This window comes from Melospiza georgiana, chromosome 10 (assembly GCF_028018845.1).
Source record: "Melospiza georgiana isolate bMelGeo1 chromosome 10, bMelGeo1.pri, whole genome shotgun sequence".
In the NCBI taxonomy this organism is placed as follows: domain Eukaryota; kingdom Metazoa; phylum Chordata; class Aves; order Passeriformes; family Passerellidae; genus Melospiza; species Melospiza georgiana.
In genome coordinates this window covers 9,091,038-9,108,535 of record NC_080439.1, presented here as the reverse complement: position 1 = coordinate 9,108,535, position 17,498 = coordinate 9,091,038, and the positions used below count along the sequence as shown (strand labels likewise).

The 17,498-nt window shown below is 42.4% G+C and overlaps 1 protein-coding gene across 2 annotated transcripts in view; it reads left to right on the top strand.

Moving 5' to 3' along the window:
* The window catches only part of DIS3L2 (DIS3 like 3'-5' exoribonuclease 2), a 180,244-nt gene that overhangs the window by 84,877 nt on the left and 77,869 nt on the right, over window positions 1-17,498 (top strand). For both annotated transcript variants that reach the window (XM_058031532.1, XM_058031534.1), the window contains one exon: window positions 8,818-8,897. In XM_058031532.1, coding sequence (XP_057887515.1) covers window positions 8,818-8,897 — 80 coding nt within the window. The remainder of the gene's footprint in view (window positions 1-8,817; window positions 8,898-17,498) is intronic.

Here is a 17,498-nt window from a genome sequence, read left to right as displayed (position 1 = left end):
TGAAGATAAAATCTTAAATAAGTCTGACAGTGTCTGTGTTTCTTACTGGATGCCACTGGATCAGAAGGTAGGGGTTTGATGAGCAGAGGAAAGTGCCATAGCCTCTCATGTTTATGTATGTTAAGTGGGGCAGTTCAGGTGTGCCAAGTACTGCCCCTTTACTTGATATCACAGTGCTTTGCTGGTGCCCTGCTCTCCCTGTAGGTCAGATAGCACAGGGTGGACAAGAGATGAAGTGTCCAGGTCCTGGTGTCAACCCAAGTTTCTGTCTCTGGTGCTGTAGCTGAAGAGACCCAGCACCACTCCAGCTGGGGAGGTGGTGCATCCCTGCTGTGGTATTTCAGAGCTGATCACAAGGACTGGCTGGTCATTACAAGGAACAGTATTTTCCTTGGGTTCCACTCTGATGGTGCGATCTGAAACATGCTTTAACCTGTCCGTCTGTCTCACTTTTTGGGTGATTGGATCTTTGTTACCAGATTATTCTCCATAAAATACCAACCAGCCCATAAATTGTAACATAGATGGCCCAAATGCAAGTGTATGAGGCAGAGCTGTCCTGGAGATATCACAGCATGGATTAGAAGTGGGACAGTCTGGAAAAGACTAGCAAAAATATTCTGGGAGATAAGAGATTGATTTACAAGGAAGGATTAACTGTTCAATGTGTATCTGCCAACACTGAAACTAGAAGTTTGTGGAAGATATAGTAGTTGATAGTTAAAAATATGTGGACCAAAATGAAAAAATGAGAATCATTTACGATGATGGGAGGGTAGAAAGGGGTGTTATAAGGACAAGTAAGGTAAAACAAAGAGGAAGCCTTTCCTGTGCAGCCCAAAATAGACTGTAGTGGAGATTGCTAAAGGGCTGGAAACTCCATCACTAAAGATGCTTCATGCCATACGGGAGAAAGTCCTTGCAGATGTATTGTCCTGAGCAGCCTGGCTCTGACCTGTGGGGGCTGGATGACCTGGTGTCTCTTGCACTGTGCATCTGTGATTCAAACAGTTTATATAATGCATTTTCAATTACACTTTGCTTTCTTGCGTGGGATGGTGGTGGTGCACAGAACTCATTATACTTGTGGCACAATTACAGATGACTTGTAGGAAATACTGCTGGTGCTTGGCCTCCCAGAGACTCTCATCTCCTTTATAAATATATTTTGGCTTTTCAAGCTATATAGATATAAGACTGCAGTGCTTTTTTCTTTTTCTGTCTTCCCTCTTACTTGGAGGCCATAAATATGGAGGAAAGAATAGAAGGATAAATAGAAGGAATAATTGGTTCTGGTTCAGCAATTCAGTGAGCAGTCCCTGGTGAAAATGTAAAAGTTTATTGTTGTAGATGTGTAATACACCAGGAGTCATTGTCAGCTGCTCTGTTGGACCGAGGTCTGTTTTCTGAACCAGGACAGGACATTAGCTAAAACATAAACACAGAGAAATTAAAAAGAGTAGTGCTGGGTTGAAGTTGGGCTTTCAATGCATTTTGTGCTCTGCTGGATTTTTGGGGGGTTTATAATGCTCAGTGTTTGGAGAGATTAGTTTTTGCTTCCAATTATTTTATAATTATAGTTCATTTTTAAATTTATGCACCATGCCAAAAGAGTTTTGTGATGTGTCAAGTATCTTTGTCAGTCTGTTACAAGGCATTCAGAGTGCCATCAGAGATTTGTCAGGGTACTTCTCTTGCAGGCATATTTTTAAAATATATTCCTTTTAAGAGGCTGTCTTGGAAGCAGCCACTCTTGGGTTTTAACTAAAATCTGCCAGCATCAAGTGTGACAAATGTGGTAGACACTACAAGTAATAAGTGCTTTTAGGAGTGAGATGTTGAAGTCTCAAATGCTCAGGCACTGATTGGTCTCTGAAATTTCTCTTGGAGAAAGGGTACTTTGTCCTGATTTGAGTGATGAATATTGGCAGATTGATCCTTTGCTTATTGGCACTTTGTAACAAACCTGCACTGACACTGTGGTCAAGCTGGGTTTACTTGTGATTGAAGAATGAGATTGTTTTCTGTGGTTGCCATAACAATGGGGTTGTTGTGTGAAAAAATGTTAGTAGCATTCACTGGAGTGAGTTGACAGCTCTAGGATGCCTGTTCTCAAATTAAAACAACTGTTTCCAGCTCTGAGAAATGGTGTCTACTTAGCTTTTGCAAGATGGTGCTCAGCAGGGTCTTAGAAATGACCTGAAGAGCTTTAAGATTCTAAAAGTGCCTTTGCTATGCTTAATTTTAAAATGCCAGCTTTGAGCTGGAGTTAATAAGGGTAAACCAGGAGGCTGAGCTTTCACTCCCACCAGGCTATTGTATGTATTCACAAAGTGGAGAGAACAGGACACTCTAAGGAGTCCCTGGAAGAATGTAAATGCACCGCAAGTGTCTAGACATGCAGTCAGTCGTACTGTGAGTGTCTTAGCACTGACCTACTCAAGTTTAAAGAAGACTTGCGCTGCTGAAGCTTTAATAAACGATGGTCATTCCTGTCTCACCTCCGGCTGAAGCTGTCTGGACTTTGGAAATGGGCTGATGCTTCTGCAAAAGATTCAGCTTGGTGCTTCAGGAGCCTTTGGATGACTGGAGGGACTGTGGGCCGTGACAGCTGAGCCTGGAGTGGGGCAGGGTGACAATGAGCTGGTTGAGTCTTGAATATTGGAATTCACAAACACCTTCAGGCTTCTGGTGTGTTCTTTGTTCTCTTTTGTAGTTGTTTTGGTGTGTTGGTCTTTGTAAATGTCCAGTGAGCATCACTGGAGACTGCTTTGGTGTGAAAGTTGCCCATGGGAGGGGAGTCAGAATGGTGGGGGATAAATAAGGTAATTAAGTTAAATAATTAAGTTCAGGTGCCTTAATTCTGTCAGCTTCCTAACACAGGCAAGTGGAGAGGGAGGTAGTGATCTCTTCTCCTCGGTGACAGGACATGTGGGAATGGTTCAAAGCTGCACCAGGGAAGTTTAGACTGGATATTAGGAAGCCTTTCTGTACCAAGAAGGTGGTCAAACACTGTAACAGGTCTCCTAGAGAGGTGGTCAATGCTCCAACCCTGTCAATGTTTAAGAGGCATCTGGACAAAGCCCTTAACTACAACATGCTTTAATTTGGTCAGCCCTAAATTGGTCAAGCAGTTGGACCAGATGATTGTTGTTGGTCACTTCCGACTGAAACAGTTCTGTTCTGTTCCACTTCATTCACTTCCCTTCCATTCCCTTCTACTCCAGTGCCTGTGTCTGGGTTTCCTGTTGGAAGACTTCCAGAGATTCCCTGCTCAGCACCTTTCTTAGGTGCTTTGATTTTCTTGCAAAGCATCTCTCTTTTTCTCTCATGAGACTTGGCAGTCTAAACTCTGCCCACAGCCTCATTCCTGAGCAGTCCAAGTTCAGACAAATGCCAAAGCTGGGGCTTCAGCCCAACTGCATTGAGATGGTGGTGGCTGCTGCAGGACTAGGAGGAGTGGTGATCTGTGTCACACAGCAGCATGGACATGGTTTGGCTGCCAGCTGACTTGTGCTTGTGTTGCTTGGGGTGAAATTCCTCCATCCTCTGCTTTGCCTGGTTCCTGAATAGCTGGGTCATCCTTTGCTGCTTAAGGCCTCTGCCTGCCATGAGAGGTTACCCCAGCTGGTAAGGACAATGTCTTGCTTCATGAAGGGTTTTCTGATGCTCTAGTGGGTACATGCAGTTCTCTGGACTGGTATTTCATGTTGGCATTTATTAGTGGTGAAAATCTGGGCTCCATGTCTCCACCGGGGAGTTGACTCATCTGTGTGCTGCTGCTTGGGAAGATCTTTGAGTTATACAGGAAGATCTGTAGGGTGCTGCTTTGTTACTGTGTACAAAACTGTGACTTTTCTCCAAGCAGCAAGAAAATGGCACTGTTAACACCCAAGCTTTGCCCAGCTGGGTGCTCATGTCAAAAACCTTGCCTCTAATACAGCCTGGCTTGCAATTGCAATGCTTCATCCCGATGCAGGTAGCCTCTGTCTTGAGCAAAGAGTGAGCCCTGACCACTGGAATTTGTAATCTCCTGATGTCGTAGGTGTTCATATTTTATGGTTAAACTAAGTGGTATATTTAATTCTGAACAGTTTAACTGGCAAAAATGAATATATTGTACCAATCTTTGAGGCACCAACTGTGCAGTGTTTTCTCTGCTGATGCCTGTGAATACCTTAGCATAGATGTATACTTAGATGTATGTATTTGCACAAAGTAAAACAAACTGCTGTTGCAATCCTGTGATCTGTGAACATTTTAATTACCATGACGGTAATTCCAGCTCACCAACAGACTACTTATCTTACCTCTACTGCTGCACCAGCCATTTATTTTAGGTCCTGTTAAAGGTAAAAAGACTAACTGCTCTGCAGACATGCTTGTCTGCTTTAATTAGTCTTCCTGAAGCTGTGCAAAGAGCACTGCACTTAATTAGCTTTCCTTAAATTAGGATTGATATACCAGCCTGTATAGGTTGACACTGTCATTACTGTGTAATAAACTAAGTGCTCTATTCTATAATTCTTTTTCCCCAGGTGGTTGATTTGCAAGATGCCACGCAGAGCCAGCTTCAGCAGGGCCCTTGTCACTGGCATGGGGCTGGAGGTGGCTTGGCCAGTGCTGCTGGGGGCTGGCAGGGTCTGGGTGGCTCCTGCTTTCCTGACTCTTGCTTGCAGGTTCACCATGGTCAGTTGTGAGAAGTTCCCCTGATCCTCCCCAAGTCTTGCAGACATTGCCTTGCTCTGGTGCTTGAAACTCTGAAACAAGAAGGGAGGAAAGGTTTTGTTCTTCCATTGACAGAAACTCCACGCCAGAGCAAGTTCACTTCTGCAGACCTACAAACATTCTGTTTTACTTGAAGATGGTCCTGTAAAAAGTGGAAGTTTCCATACTGAAAAAATTTGGGGGTTTTGTTTTTGACCAGTGCTGAGGAGTCCTTAAAGACACATATGTATCTCCAGTCCTTTCCAGCATGAGGACCAGAAAATCCCTTCACTCTGTGTGTCTCTATCTCTTAAACCATTTTCTTTTAACCAAATTGTGTGTATGTTGGAACAAGTGGAGACTTAGATTGTCTCATTACTTTTACAAAGTATGTTTTGACAATTTGAAATGAATAAACCAGGTTTTTATTAGGTCTGATGACAATGAGAGATGCTTCCTTTGAGGCCCTGAGAGAAGGGACAGAGGGAGATGATCAAACTTCTTAAACCACAGGGTCACCTTGGTGGCCCTTCAGAAGCTGGAAACGCTGCCAGTTTGTATATACCTGTAGTCAATCAGTGCAAATGTGTGTGCATGTAGCTGTGGATTTAAGTAACATCTTCCTCAGCAGGTGCATGAAACATTCTGTCCCTTGTGGTTTAATGAATCAACTCGCTGCAGGCTGGTCTTGTTACTGGTTACAGTCAGAAATGTGGTTTGATGTCTCTGAGATCCCTCCTGCCACAGCCTTTGGGGTATTGCACAGCCTGACAGCATGGTCAGGGCAGGAATTTGGTCATCCCCTTTCCCTTCACAGGGCATACTTGCCACATAGCTGAGAGCAGTGTTGTTTCTTCACCCAGGTGGTTTTTTCAGCTGTGCAGGAGTGGCTGGTGTAGGTGCCAAGGGAGGTGACAATTTGCAGGGCAGGCTGTGCTGCCCACACCCAGCCTTTCCTACCCTTGCTTCCACTGCATTGCCTGGTTCTCCAGGATGAGAGACAGCTCTCTGCAGCATCCTGGAGATAAAAGTGATTCCACTGGGCCTGGAGCCCTCAGAGCTACAGTCCCATCATTCCATGGATCCCACATGCCAGCCCTTGTTCCTATGGCTATCTGAAACTTCTTCAGTAACAAAAACTGAAAACCAGAATACTTCATAACGTTGTCACACTTAATAATGTTGTTACTGGTGAGCTGAATTCACTCAGAAAATTTCATCTAGGTGTAGGCCTGTGTGCCAGGACTATCTGACTGCTGTGGGCTTGGAGCTCTGCTTTGAGGTTGGCTTCTCTTGTCCCATTGACTACCTGGCCATTGGCTCTGTTTTACTTGCTCAGTGACTTTCTTACCTCACCTTGCAGTCTGTGCCCAGAATAAAGGGCCTGTGACAAGCTACAGGTCCAAGTCCTTTGAATAGTTCTAAAGGAGAAACAGATCTGAGCCTGGTGCTTAAACATATCTGAGCTGGTGAGAAATGCTAGATCAGAATTTGGACCTCTTCAGCTTTGCTTCTGTGAGTTCATGGCTCTCAGACAGCTGTGAGCTGTGCCTGTGCTGGCCATGCCTGGGCTGAGAGACAGCTCAGAGCCAGCCACATGTCCCCAAGGGCTGAGCACAAAGGGAGGCTGGGGCTGCCCCCCAGACTTACAGGTTTGAATGCTCTGAACTAGGAGCACCATTGGCCTCTGCAGTGGACTTGACTGGCCAAATACATCTCAGCAAAACAGCCCATTAGTTGCTACCACTGTATAAATGTGGCAAAATATTTGGCACCCTGTTTTTCTGCTCACTTTTATTTAGGGCAGGCTGCAAATATGCACTTTGATGAAACAAATGTGCTAATTTTTTAACTGCCTGGAGCTACAATTCACAATGGGTGGCAGATGCTTGTGGTAGCAGGCCCTGAACATCTGGGATAAGCTCTGTATTCCCCTGACACAGGAACCTTCATTCTCTTTGAAGCAGGTCTTAACTTTTTTCTTGCTCACTTGCTAGATAAAGCAAGCCAATTGTGTTCATTCAGTTGAGTCTTTTAAATGAAATAACTTAAAGATTTATTGGATGTGGCTGGGGAGGGCACTTTGTACCCTGTGCATTAATGGGACTTGGTGTAAATACATGCAGGCTGGCACATGTGTGTGTCCCCATTCTGTTTGTAGTATAGGAGTGTCTGTCTGCATATGGACAGCTCCCTAAAGTGAATTGCATGGTGCCTTGGAGTGGTGGTATCCTGAAATTCCATCCTTAGGTGGAATTTTAAGGAATAGATATTTATGGAATTAAGGTTGTTTGCAAACCTTTAAAAATTGGTTGATTTTTAGTGCTGGCACCAACAGATCAAAGTCCCGGTGTAGTTGAAAGATTTTATATCTTTCAGTGTCACAGTCTCTTAATTTGTTTAGATGCATGCAAAGGATCAGAAACTAATGTGCATCTGGGGATTAAGGCAGCTTTGCTATCCAATCTGAAAGCCAGCATATTCCAAAAGATTTTCAAAGTCTCAGAAGGCAGTGAAGTGCTTTACTGATTTTTATGTGTTTGAAAATCTCTATTTAGTGTGCCTGGTGGAATTACATAGATAGATGCTGCCAGCTGTCTGACACCAGCAAATACCACCCAGAGCATTTCAGTATGGAAGTGATAGGTCTGCAAAGTTGGGAACAGTGCTCTCACTGAGATAGCACCCATACAAAAACACTTTCTAATTGCATGTACACTTGCTCCTTTAAGAATTCACTGTAATTTTCTCCTCCCATCTCTCCTCCCCCGGGAGTAATACCAGTGGTTATGCTGTAAGAAAAATATTGCGTGTTTGCATTATACATCTCTAGAAGGGAGTTGCCATCATGATATGAGTCTTTCTGTGGCAAAAAGAAAAAAAGAAAAGCAGTAGCCTGATCTCTTCCATGGCAGTCTCAGCCTATGCCATTGTGCTTGGGGATCTTTTAACTAGGGAGGGGCTGAACTTGCTCTAGAAGTTAAGATAAAAGTAAAATAAGCCAGCAAACCCATTACTGTACTGACCTCATTGCTCTTCAGCTCTGGTCTCACATTCCTCACAGTGCTTGGGAAAACTCTGCTGTAGTCCAGAGGTCTGGGAAAGAAGTTGCTGTAGGACCCTCCCTGGGATGAAGGGAGGCCCTGAAGGAGGAGTTCAGGAAGTTTTATTTGTTGAATGCTTCAGGTTTTGTGTCTCACTGATGCCAGGCTCTGCTCTATTAAAGGTGATGGTTCCTGAGTCAGATGCTTTATTTGTCCCATCTGTGTGGCCACAGACCATATCTGTGATCCTGCTTGGTGTGTTCCCAGTGTTCTGCCACCCACTGCTACAGGACATACACATGTGAGCCTTCCAGGGCAGGGCTGCAAATTCCAGGTGCCACCTGGTACAGCACATGTAAAAGGATGCTCAGCTTTTCCTGAGCACCAAGTTGATTTGTAAGACCTAATAAGCTGATTTGGAGCTTGCCCTTCATATAACTTTCATATTTTTTTCCTACTGAACCTGCTTTTCCCTTTGGTCTATAATTGTCAGTGTAGGTTTTATAAAGTCCTGCATCTCCTGGGTGTCTTTACTGGGACTAAAACTCTCACTCAGTTTTGTCACATGCAGCTCAGTTTGTACGTGTTTCAGTGCCTCTGCTCTGTGCTAGCTGTGCTCATGGAGTGTCAGATGCTGTGACATCCACTCTTTGGCATGGGCATGAGGGTTATTTGTGTTCCATTTAACTTAGCAATTAGGAACAATCTATTTTTACTCTAGCTGCAAGGCATCTAGACTTTTTCTTGCTTGTTTCTTTGGAGTGAACTTGATGGGCTAAATTGTTTAGGTTTTGTGAGGGAATATCTGTAATGAAATGAAAGCTACTAAGACCAAGCAGTTAAACCACAAAGTAAAATGAAAAAATACCCAAGGAGATTCACTTGTCTAAACTGTTTTTTAAAAAATAGATTAGATTTAGAATTCAGATTAGATTGGAATATGTTTCAGCAGAGTCTTCTGAAAACATGGTTGTTGTTGTCTGGATGTCTCTGATGGACCCTGTGTTTTGATACCTTCTTCATGACTGGGAGATAAATTTTTCTTTTCTTTTTTTTCTTTGGATAGGAAAGAATGCATTTTCACCATCGACCCATCAACTGCCAGAGATCTTGATGATGCTTTGTCCTGTAAACAACTCCCTGACGGTATGAGATATATTTTACAAAATACTTCTAGTGTTTGTATTCAGCTGTTGACACACTTGTATCTATAATTTGTCCTGAAGTATTCTTTGCCAAATATAAGTAGAGTAATAAACTAGTTATTCTCCAGTTGTTTTAATTGCTTGTTTTTAGAAATCTTGGAGCAGACATCTTCAAATTGCACTCAGACTTGGTGTTAGAAAATGCAGAGCCACGGTGTTTTGCATAATCAGAGCTGTAATTTGATTTGAGCAGATCTCAGCTGTCTCCTGTCATTATGGGAGTTACAGCTGAATAGCTAAGACACCACTTCTGCAGGCTGAAGTCGAGTGGAACTTTGACCTTGTGTACACAGTCCGTGGGTAAAGGAATCCAGTCTTTTGAAGGTCACTGCCTGAATTGTTTTTTGGTGTTTATGGGATGCTGGGAATTGTCAGATGAGCACAGTGTGCCTTATAAGTTGTGTTTTTCTTCTCATCGCCTTTTGAGCTTTCTCTTCTGCCTTATTTGTACTTTTACTATGCCATAAGCCAACAGAACAGAAAGTAAAGCTCCAGAAGCCAAATCTTGATGATTATGACCAAAGGAACTTTTCTCCTGTAATCTTACTTTGCCATCCAAGCTCAGTTCATTTAGTTTGATAAGATCCAGTAACAGGCTGGGTTAGAAATATTGCGTGATTATATTAACCTATCCACCCCTAATAATGAAGATAAAGGTTGGTGGGGTTTTTTGGTGTGGATTTAGGGTTTCTTGCTCTTGCTTATCATCACAATATGATGACATCCAAGACATAATTTCCATTTTTTAAAGTTGATTTCATACTGTGTAATGTGGCCAATGAATTGTAATGTCATTTAGACCCAAGTACAGAGTACTATAACAGTGATATAAAATGGATAAAAAAACAGAGGTGAAAGACAATTTTAAGCTAATAAAATTACTTGTACTTTGCAATAGCCGTTTTGAGGCAAGATTAAGGAAAAAATGCCATTCTGTTTCACAGAAAATTGAGAGTCTTCTTGAGAGATCCTAAGCTGAGCTCTGTCACTTTGCCATCTGAATCACTGGAGGTTTATGACAGCATTGTGATCCCACAGGTCCTCAGATCTAAAGTGTTGAAACTCTGCCTTCTGACCATTTACTGTTCACATACATGTGGGTTTTAGATGCTGCAGGAACCACTCAGTGAGCTGCTTTGTGGTGCACACATCTGCATTGTTCTCTTACCCATAAGCCATTTGGAGAAAGTGTTCAAAGAAAGTATCAGTGTGAACAAGAATTATTCAGAATTCTTTCTGCCAGAAAACCTGCAAAGCCATGGCAGCCCTGTCACTGGGCTTGGGGATTGTGGGTATAGGTAGTGATGATGAGGGATGTGGCCACAGTCCTTAATTTGCATGCTGATGGGGAATTTGGAAATGTTCATTCCATCAGCCTGTTCCTGGCTGGGACTGGGCTCTGTCTAGCTGGGGACATGCTTCTCTTCAGTTTCTGGCACAGGGAACTACAGCCCACAGACCTGCAGCTGGCAGAAGACACCCAGATCTATCTCCTATCACAAGTTCCTGGGACATTTTCTTGCATGCAAAATGAATCTCTCTGCACTTGTTACGTTTTTGTCCTGGTGTGAATTTAACTTCTTGCTCAGTGATTTTCAGTCTGTGGTCCACTGGCCTCTGTGGCACTGTGTAGGGTACTATTATAAGCCCATGAAATGTGGCTGGAGAAAGCAGGGGCAATAAGTCCATCAGCATTAGTGAAATTTTCTAAGGTTTCTGTCCTTTGACTTAAAATTTTTTCAGCAGTTTCCAGACTTAGACAGGTCCAAAACCAGTGCTGGGAGTCCTTTGGGGTCACTTCTTTGTGTTTACTTGCTTGAAAAGCTGTGGCTGTTTGCAGCTCTTCAGTGTTTAGGAGAGCCCCTCTGGGAACCTCAATCTTGTGCTTGTAGAGCCTTTTGACATGTTTTGGAGGTACCCTGTGAACTTTTGGCTCTAAAAGTTGCTATGATGGCTGCAATTATTATGACAAAGAGCTGTTTTAGAAGTTAAGAGCGTGTCCAGGTCTGGCAAGGCTGAATCTCTCATGAGGGCAAAGTTGTGTTAAGAGTTAACGCAGCTTTTATTCCAAATGTAAACGTGGTTACAAGAAATTGTTATTTTTTCCATCCCTTTTGCCCATATGTAAAACACTTTAAAAAACCTCACCAAAAAATCCCTACATGAGCAAACCACATATCTTGGCATCCTCATGATGTCAGGAGATCTCCAAAAATCAACAGAAAATGCAGAACCTAATTCAGAATTCTCTGTTGGTGTATAGCACACTGAATTTCTACAAAAAAACACATTAATTGCCCACACTTCCTCTATCAGACAGCTAAATCAGGGCATTTCAGAAGATTTGGGGGAATTAAATTGTCTTTGAGCATTCATTGCTAATTTATTCAAGACTGTGACAGTTTCTTTGCTTTGAAGGATCTTAGGCAAAAGCAGAGAGATAAGCCACTGTCTTTGCACCTTTGTGGAGTTTCCAGCCTCCTCCTATCAGATCTGATCAATGGATGGAGGTTTCACCCGTGCTACATCCTCAGTAAAAGGTGGAAAGTAATTTTTTTGCTGAAATAGTTCACAAATCTATCATGAAGCACTACCCAGTAGCAGGGTGTCACTAGCAGAGGAAGCATGGGATGGCTTTGGGAAGAGCTGTATTTTTAATGGAGCTTGCAGTAGGATATTGCAGCAGTTGGAAACTTTTCCAGGGATATATGTTTTAAGTGGGCCAGTCTGGTTTTGAGAGGATTTTATATTGGAGTCTGTTTCTGATTAACAGCCGTGCTCCTCGTTATTGTTTAATGATAGCAGTAGGGAGGTGAGCTTGCTGCTCACATTTGTGAGTGTATATTTTAAAAGAGATCAGCTCCAATAAAGAAGGAAAATAGGGTTATTTATGTAACAGCTGCAGAAATATGAACAAACTGTGCTCCATTTAGATGATTCAGCATAACTTTGGAGTAAAAGATGGCTCTGGCCTGCACCTAGTTTCTACAGCCTTTGTAGAGCTTTGAGGTTTTAAACAAGTTCATTTGAGTCAATGCTCTTTTGTGATCCTTTCTGCACGTCTTCTAGCAAATTGCTGCAGCCAGGAAGGCACAGCAGAACCATTCTCAGGTTGTATGGATGTTGCAGAAAACAGCTGTACTATTTTCAAGCCTGAATGTTTTCACCCACGGTGCAGAGGTTTAAAGATTTATTCTGATCTCAGCATGGCAGGTGACCTGTGAGTCCCAGTGATGCCAGGCATGTTTCTCACACTTTCCAAACCTCTTCTGGGCATTCTCTGCCAGTGGTGCTTTTATTTCTGGTAATGTACACTACTGATGCAGTCATGATTGAAGGCTGCTTACCGGTAGGAGTAGAAATGGAATTTGGCACATTTCAAGGCATTCCTTGTAGTGAAAGGTCAGGCAATGATGGGAAAAGATGCAGCAGAAATTATGGGGAGGTATTTCTGAGGGCTTGTCTTTTGCTGCTGATCTCAAAGCAGTGCTTTGGGCTGTACTGACAGAGCTCTGTACATCTTCTATTTGTATATTAATAACTAACATGGTTCTCACTTGTGCTTTTTCTTTCATTTCTGTATTCTCACAGTGTTTTACAAAGTAATTTAAGTTAAAGTAATTTACATAATTTTTGGGAGGAGTTGTTGTGCTGCAGAATAGAAATATATTCTGCAGACTCTTTGCCCTGGTTTCCATGTCCTTAGTGACCCTGGCTGTCTGCATTTTGGAGTGAGGCCATAAATAGATACAATCATTGACTCTTCCCAGTGTTTGCCTGATGACCTAAACAAATGAGGCTTCTGCAGTTTGCAGCCCCCTCTTTCTTTCTGTTTTCCTTAAATCCATTCAATCTGTTGGTGAATTTTGATCTGATGTACCTCAGGGAAATGGGATAGAAACAGCAAACACATTATGTTTCTGTAGGTGTCATAATGGAGTATAAGCAAAGAAGAGAACTTCTCTTTGTGACCCAAACCTGGGAAGAGAGCAGCATGACCTTTCTGCTTAGCACAAAGTTCCTTGTGAGCTGTGGTTTTTGGGAACAGATCTGCAGAGATTGAGACTTAGATCTCTGTTCAAGGAGCCTATTTCACATGTTTTGGTAAAGCCAACTAATGTTTTGCCAAATATTGTTAAAATTCTCCCTTGTCCACTGCAGGCCTCCAGGCTCTGGGGCTGCCTTTCTTAGACCTGGACAGCTTAGTAGACATCTCCTGGTGTGTGAGCTCCAGAATCTTGCACTTGAAAAATACCTGTAGAGCCCTGGTAGCCCCAAGATATTCTCTACCATTTCAGGAGACCATCTGCTCTTCCTCTCCTTTGACCTTCATTCTTTCTTGGTATAGTTTGCAAACACTTAGGATGTTTTAATTTTGCAAAGTTCTGTGCACTTATATTTTATTTTTAAGATGTAAATATTCCCTCCTCTATTCAGCTTTGTCTCCCTGGCCACTTAAGGACTGCAGGGTGGTATTTGCTCTAGCAAAATGTGGTACAGGACCCTTCAGCAAATCCCTTTGGTCCCTGCAGGACAGAGTTTCAGGAGAGTTTGTAAATGGAGTAAATATTTTTGTAAGTTTGTAAATCTTTGCTTAAGATAAACACCGAAGAACAAACTAGTGTTGGATCAAAAATTACTTTTGAAATGAGTATGGATTTATTTACCAAAAATAATTGATGAAATTACTATGCTTCCTTCTTTGTAAGCTATTTAAGCTGAACAGACACCAGACCTGCAGAGAAAATGACAGAAACACATTGATGTATGATTCAAATGTTAAATGATCATAAACTGCAAATTACTTAGGCTTACTGCAGGAGTCAAATATGGGTAAAATAAGATCTGCCAGGAGTGGGATTGTGTGTAACATTTGGTCAAATTTTACTTTAGTATCAGACGTAATTAGCTCATCTCTGCTGTTACCTGCTGGTTAATCTGGGGATGTTTTGTTGTGTCACCAGGAGAGTGAAAAAGACATATTGCAGTGATTAGAAAGAGGTACATATTCTTTCTTCCTATTGAGGGCTTGTGGTTGCAGATTCATTGAAATATGCAGAATGCTCTGAGCTCTCTGCCAAATGCAGATCCCTGCTGTGCCCCACAGCAGGCTCGTGTGTAATGCTGGGAGCTGCAGTGTGTGCAGTATATTCTGTCTCTTTTTGTGAGGTAACATGGGGTTGTGTGAGGAAACACACATCACTTCCAATTTCCAAGTGCAGGGTTGAATGGAATCAGGGCTGAATTGAGTCAGCTTTTCTCCATCAAATATCTCTCTTGAAGTTGGTGGGACAACTTAATGACGTGGGGCTCCCCTCAGTTCCCCCTGGGAATAGGGCAGGTTGCTCCAAACTGCTGGTGGCTGAAAGGGAAATAGACTGAGCCAAATCCCCAGACAAGTGCATTAAACTGGGTGTTAAGATACTGGGGTGATTAAGGAAGTTTGGATTTAGTTAGAGCATTGATTGCTAGAACATAATTTGCTAAAACTTTTTTTTTTTGTATGTATTTGAAAGCTGCTTGTGAGGAGGTTGATTAAAAGCTTGGTTAAGCAAAATTTGGGCAGGGTTTGTGATTAGTAATCCATATATAAATATTTTATAAATATTTCATCCTTATCCCAAAAGTTGTTTGTGGCTTTTGGGTTTTTTTTTTTTTTTTTACGGTATGCAAAGAAAGCCATGTAGCAAAGAGACATGGGATTAAAACAAAATAAAAGATATATTGTGTGAGAAGGACTAAGGTAACAAAGACTGTGGCTGCAGAACATGCAAACAGATGTGCAAATACCAGTAGAATTACTCATAAAAGTGAATTTACTTTTCTGCAGGGAGGAGAGATGCTCTGGGCAAAGCCGCCTTCCGGATCTTTTCAGTTCATGAATTCAGGACCTGGGACAATTCCCCAAAGATTTAGAGGCGCAGGATTTTGTGTCCTGGTGGATCTCATTGGTATTTGTGGATAAAAACTTAAAAAAAGAGAGTGTCTGACTGTATATTGAAGAGAAAAAAAAAGAGAATGCCTTTAAGTAGATAGATAATGGAAAGAAGATCCAGAAATTTTAGCACAAACAGATCTAAAAGCATTTTGCCTACGATTTCCATTCAGAACAAAGAACTCCAAGGACCAGGAGAGTCTTTGGAGAAGAACCACAAATGATAGGGGATGACCAGACAGATGTAGAGAGAACAGGACTTTTCAGTGAATGTATCAAAAGAAAGACAGAAGCTGTGTGAGGCAGATAAACTTTAGAACAGTACAAATAGCTGGCAGTACATCCCACATGGTTATCTTCAGTGACATGTTCTGTTACATGTAGGCAGCAAAGGAGTTACTGCTGAATATTATCTTCATTATCAACTTTATGAAATGGCAGGATCCCTCAGAATCACTGGGATATTGTTTTAACTTGTTATGTATTCCAGTGCAGGGTTTCAGAACCCAGAGGAACAGAAAAAACATCTTACACTGTAATTCATTACGGTATTTCTTGATAGTCGACTATTATGCTGCATACACAGAAAGATGTAAAACCAAGTGCAGATGGAAATGTTTTGGAAATCTTTCCAAAAATAAACAAAACAGTTAGATGGCTAAAATTGAAATCTCAGTGGCTTAATTCTATCTCCAAAGAAGTTGAAGAAATGTCAAGGCTGTTCTGTGGAAGTACATTGTATGTGTTTGGCCTAGCACTGCATCCCAAGGTCTCTTTGAATGCCTGGAATGCTCACTCAGCCTTGGATTACTGAGTACAGTAGAGATATCACAGAAGGGACTGGCCTAGCAGTACAGAGAGGCTGGTCCCTCCCCACTCTAAACCTTAATTTCACAAACAGGATGATATCCTACACCCAAAAATACATCTCAAAGCTGCTGAGTGTCACTTCCCATCTCTTTAAATTCAAAGACTGCTGATTTCCTGATAGAGCCTCTTAAATCAGTCTTGGAATACAAACAATTGATGATGTGAATGCCAGAAATTGTCCTTTTACCTTCATCATGTTGGCTGCAAACCTCACTGCTGAGAGGCTGCTGAGAGAGCTCAGGACAGTCTGCCTTGGTCACTCTTCCCCACCAGCAGAGATTGTTTTCTGAGCCAGGAGCCTGAGTCACAGCAGCACAGCCGTGGCCTGTGTGTGCTGATGTCTTGACATCTTGTCTTGATGAAGGGTGGAAGATCCATCCTCCAAATGTTGAATTTGAGTCTGCATGACAAAGATTCATGCTGGGTCTAAGTTTTAAGTAGTCAACTAGAGGTTCTCCCAAATGTGACCGTATAATTAGTGACGGCATTCAGTGGATAAATCTGATGTGTTTGGGATTTGTAGCTTCTCTTAAGTTGCTAATTCCTTGAGTCTTGCAAAGAAGTTGATACAGTTTACCATGGTGGAACTTTTGTCTTTGGCACCTCACACGGTCTGTTTAGCACTCATGCAGGCACAGAGGAAATCAGCTCTGCTGTGAACCTCTGCAGTGTAAGCAGGTGCCAGCACAGGAATGGGAACAAAAGCTGCATGGCCAGAAGGTGGGACACAGGCACTGCTGGAACCACTGTGTCTGGTCTCAGTCTTCCAATGGACACATTTGATACATCAAAGGAATGTCACGTTCCCTTTGTTTTCCATCATTATACTGTTTGTCCCCAATTGTTCTGTGCTCTTTCCTGATTTTTTACTGTTGCAATACTTGTGCCGCATTTGTATCTGTATTTTCCTGCTCGTATCTTACTCAGCAGCGTGAAAAAAATCCTTATTCAGTGTGCTTATTCTGTTAGATATCATTGCCTGTGTCCTTCAGTCGGCAATTAAATGTTTTATCTTGTACATGCTGTGTGAATTCTGTCCTGAGAATTTAGTGTTTTTCCCTCAGGAGAATTCCCTCCTTGTGTAAGTATCCAACTTAATGGTGCAGTAGTAGTGCTTGCACAGAAGGGCTCTTTCATTCTTCTCCAGAGTTATTGCATCAGTTTTTAAAGTAGTTTTCAGGGCAGGTGTAGGTAGTAGGTGCCTTCTGGGTGGCAGCATCTTCTGTCACAAGGTGAGGAAGAGCTGATGTGGGTTTGCTGACCAAGCAGCTTGTTGTGTTACTCTGCCTGGTGGGGTGATACCATCCGTGAGGTCTGGAGCTGGTTGGCGTCTCCAGCTCATGGGAGGTTGGAAGTTGGGGAACACCACCAGCACAAAGATCTGCCCTGTGTTCCCATGGGAGGATTGACCTTCCTACTCTCCTGAGAGAGCCTCATGCTGACCAAGAGCCATCTCTGAGCATCCCCTTCAGATGTGGAGAGTCACCTTTCCTGCGGGGGCTTGTGCTGGTCTGTGTGTAAAACTCAGGGCTCTGTAGTGCATAGTGCATGAAATGCCACCCTGTGAAGGTGTCCTGGCTTTGTTTTGAGGTATAAAATGTGGCTTTAAAATTATATAAAGTTGTTTTAGGACATTGCTGAATTTATTAGCTGCTGCAGACAAAAATTTTATGCAATTCACATGAAAGACCTGCTTCCAGAATTTAATTTAGTAATAGATATAGTCTCATAATTCTG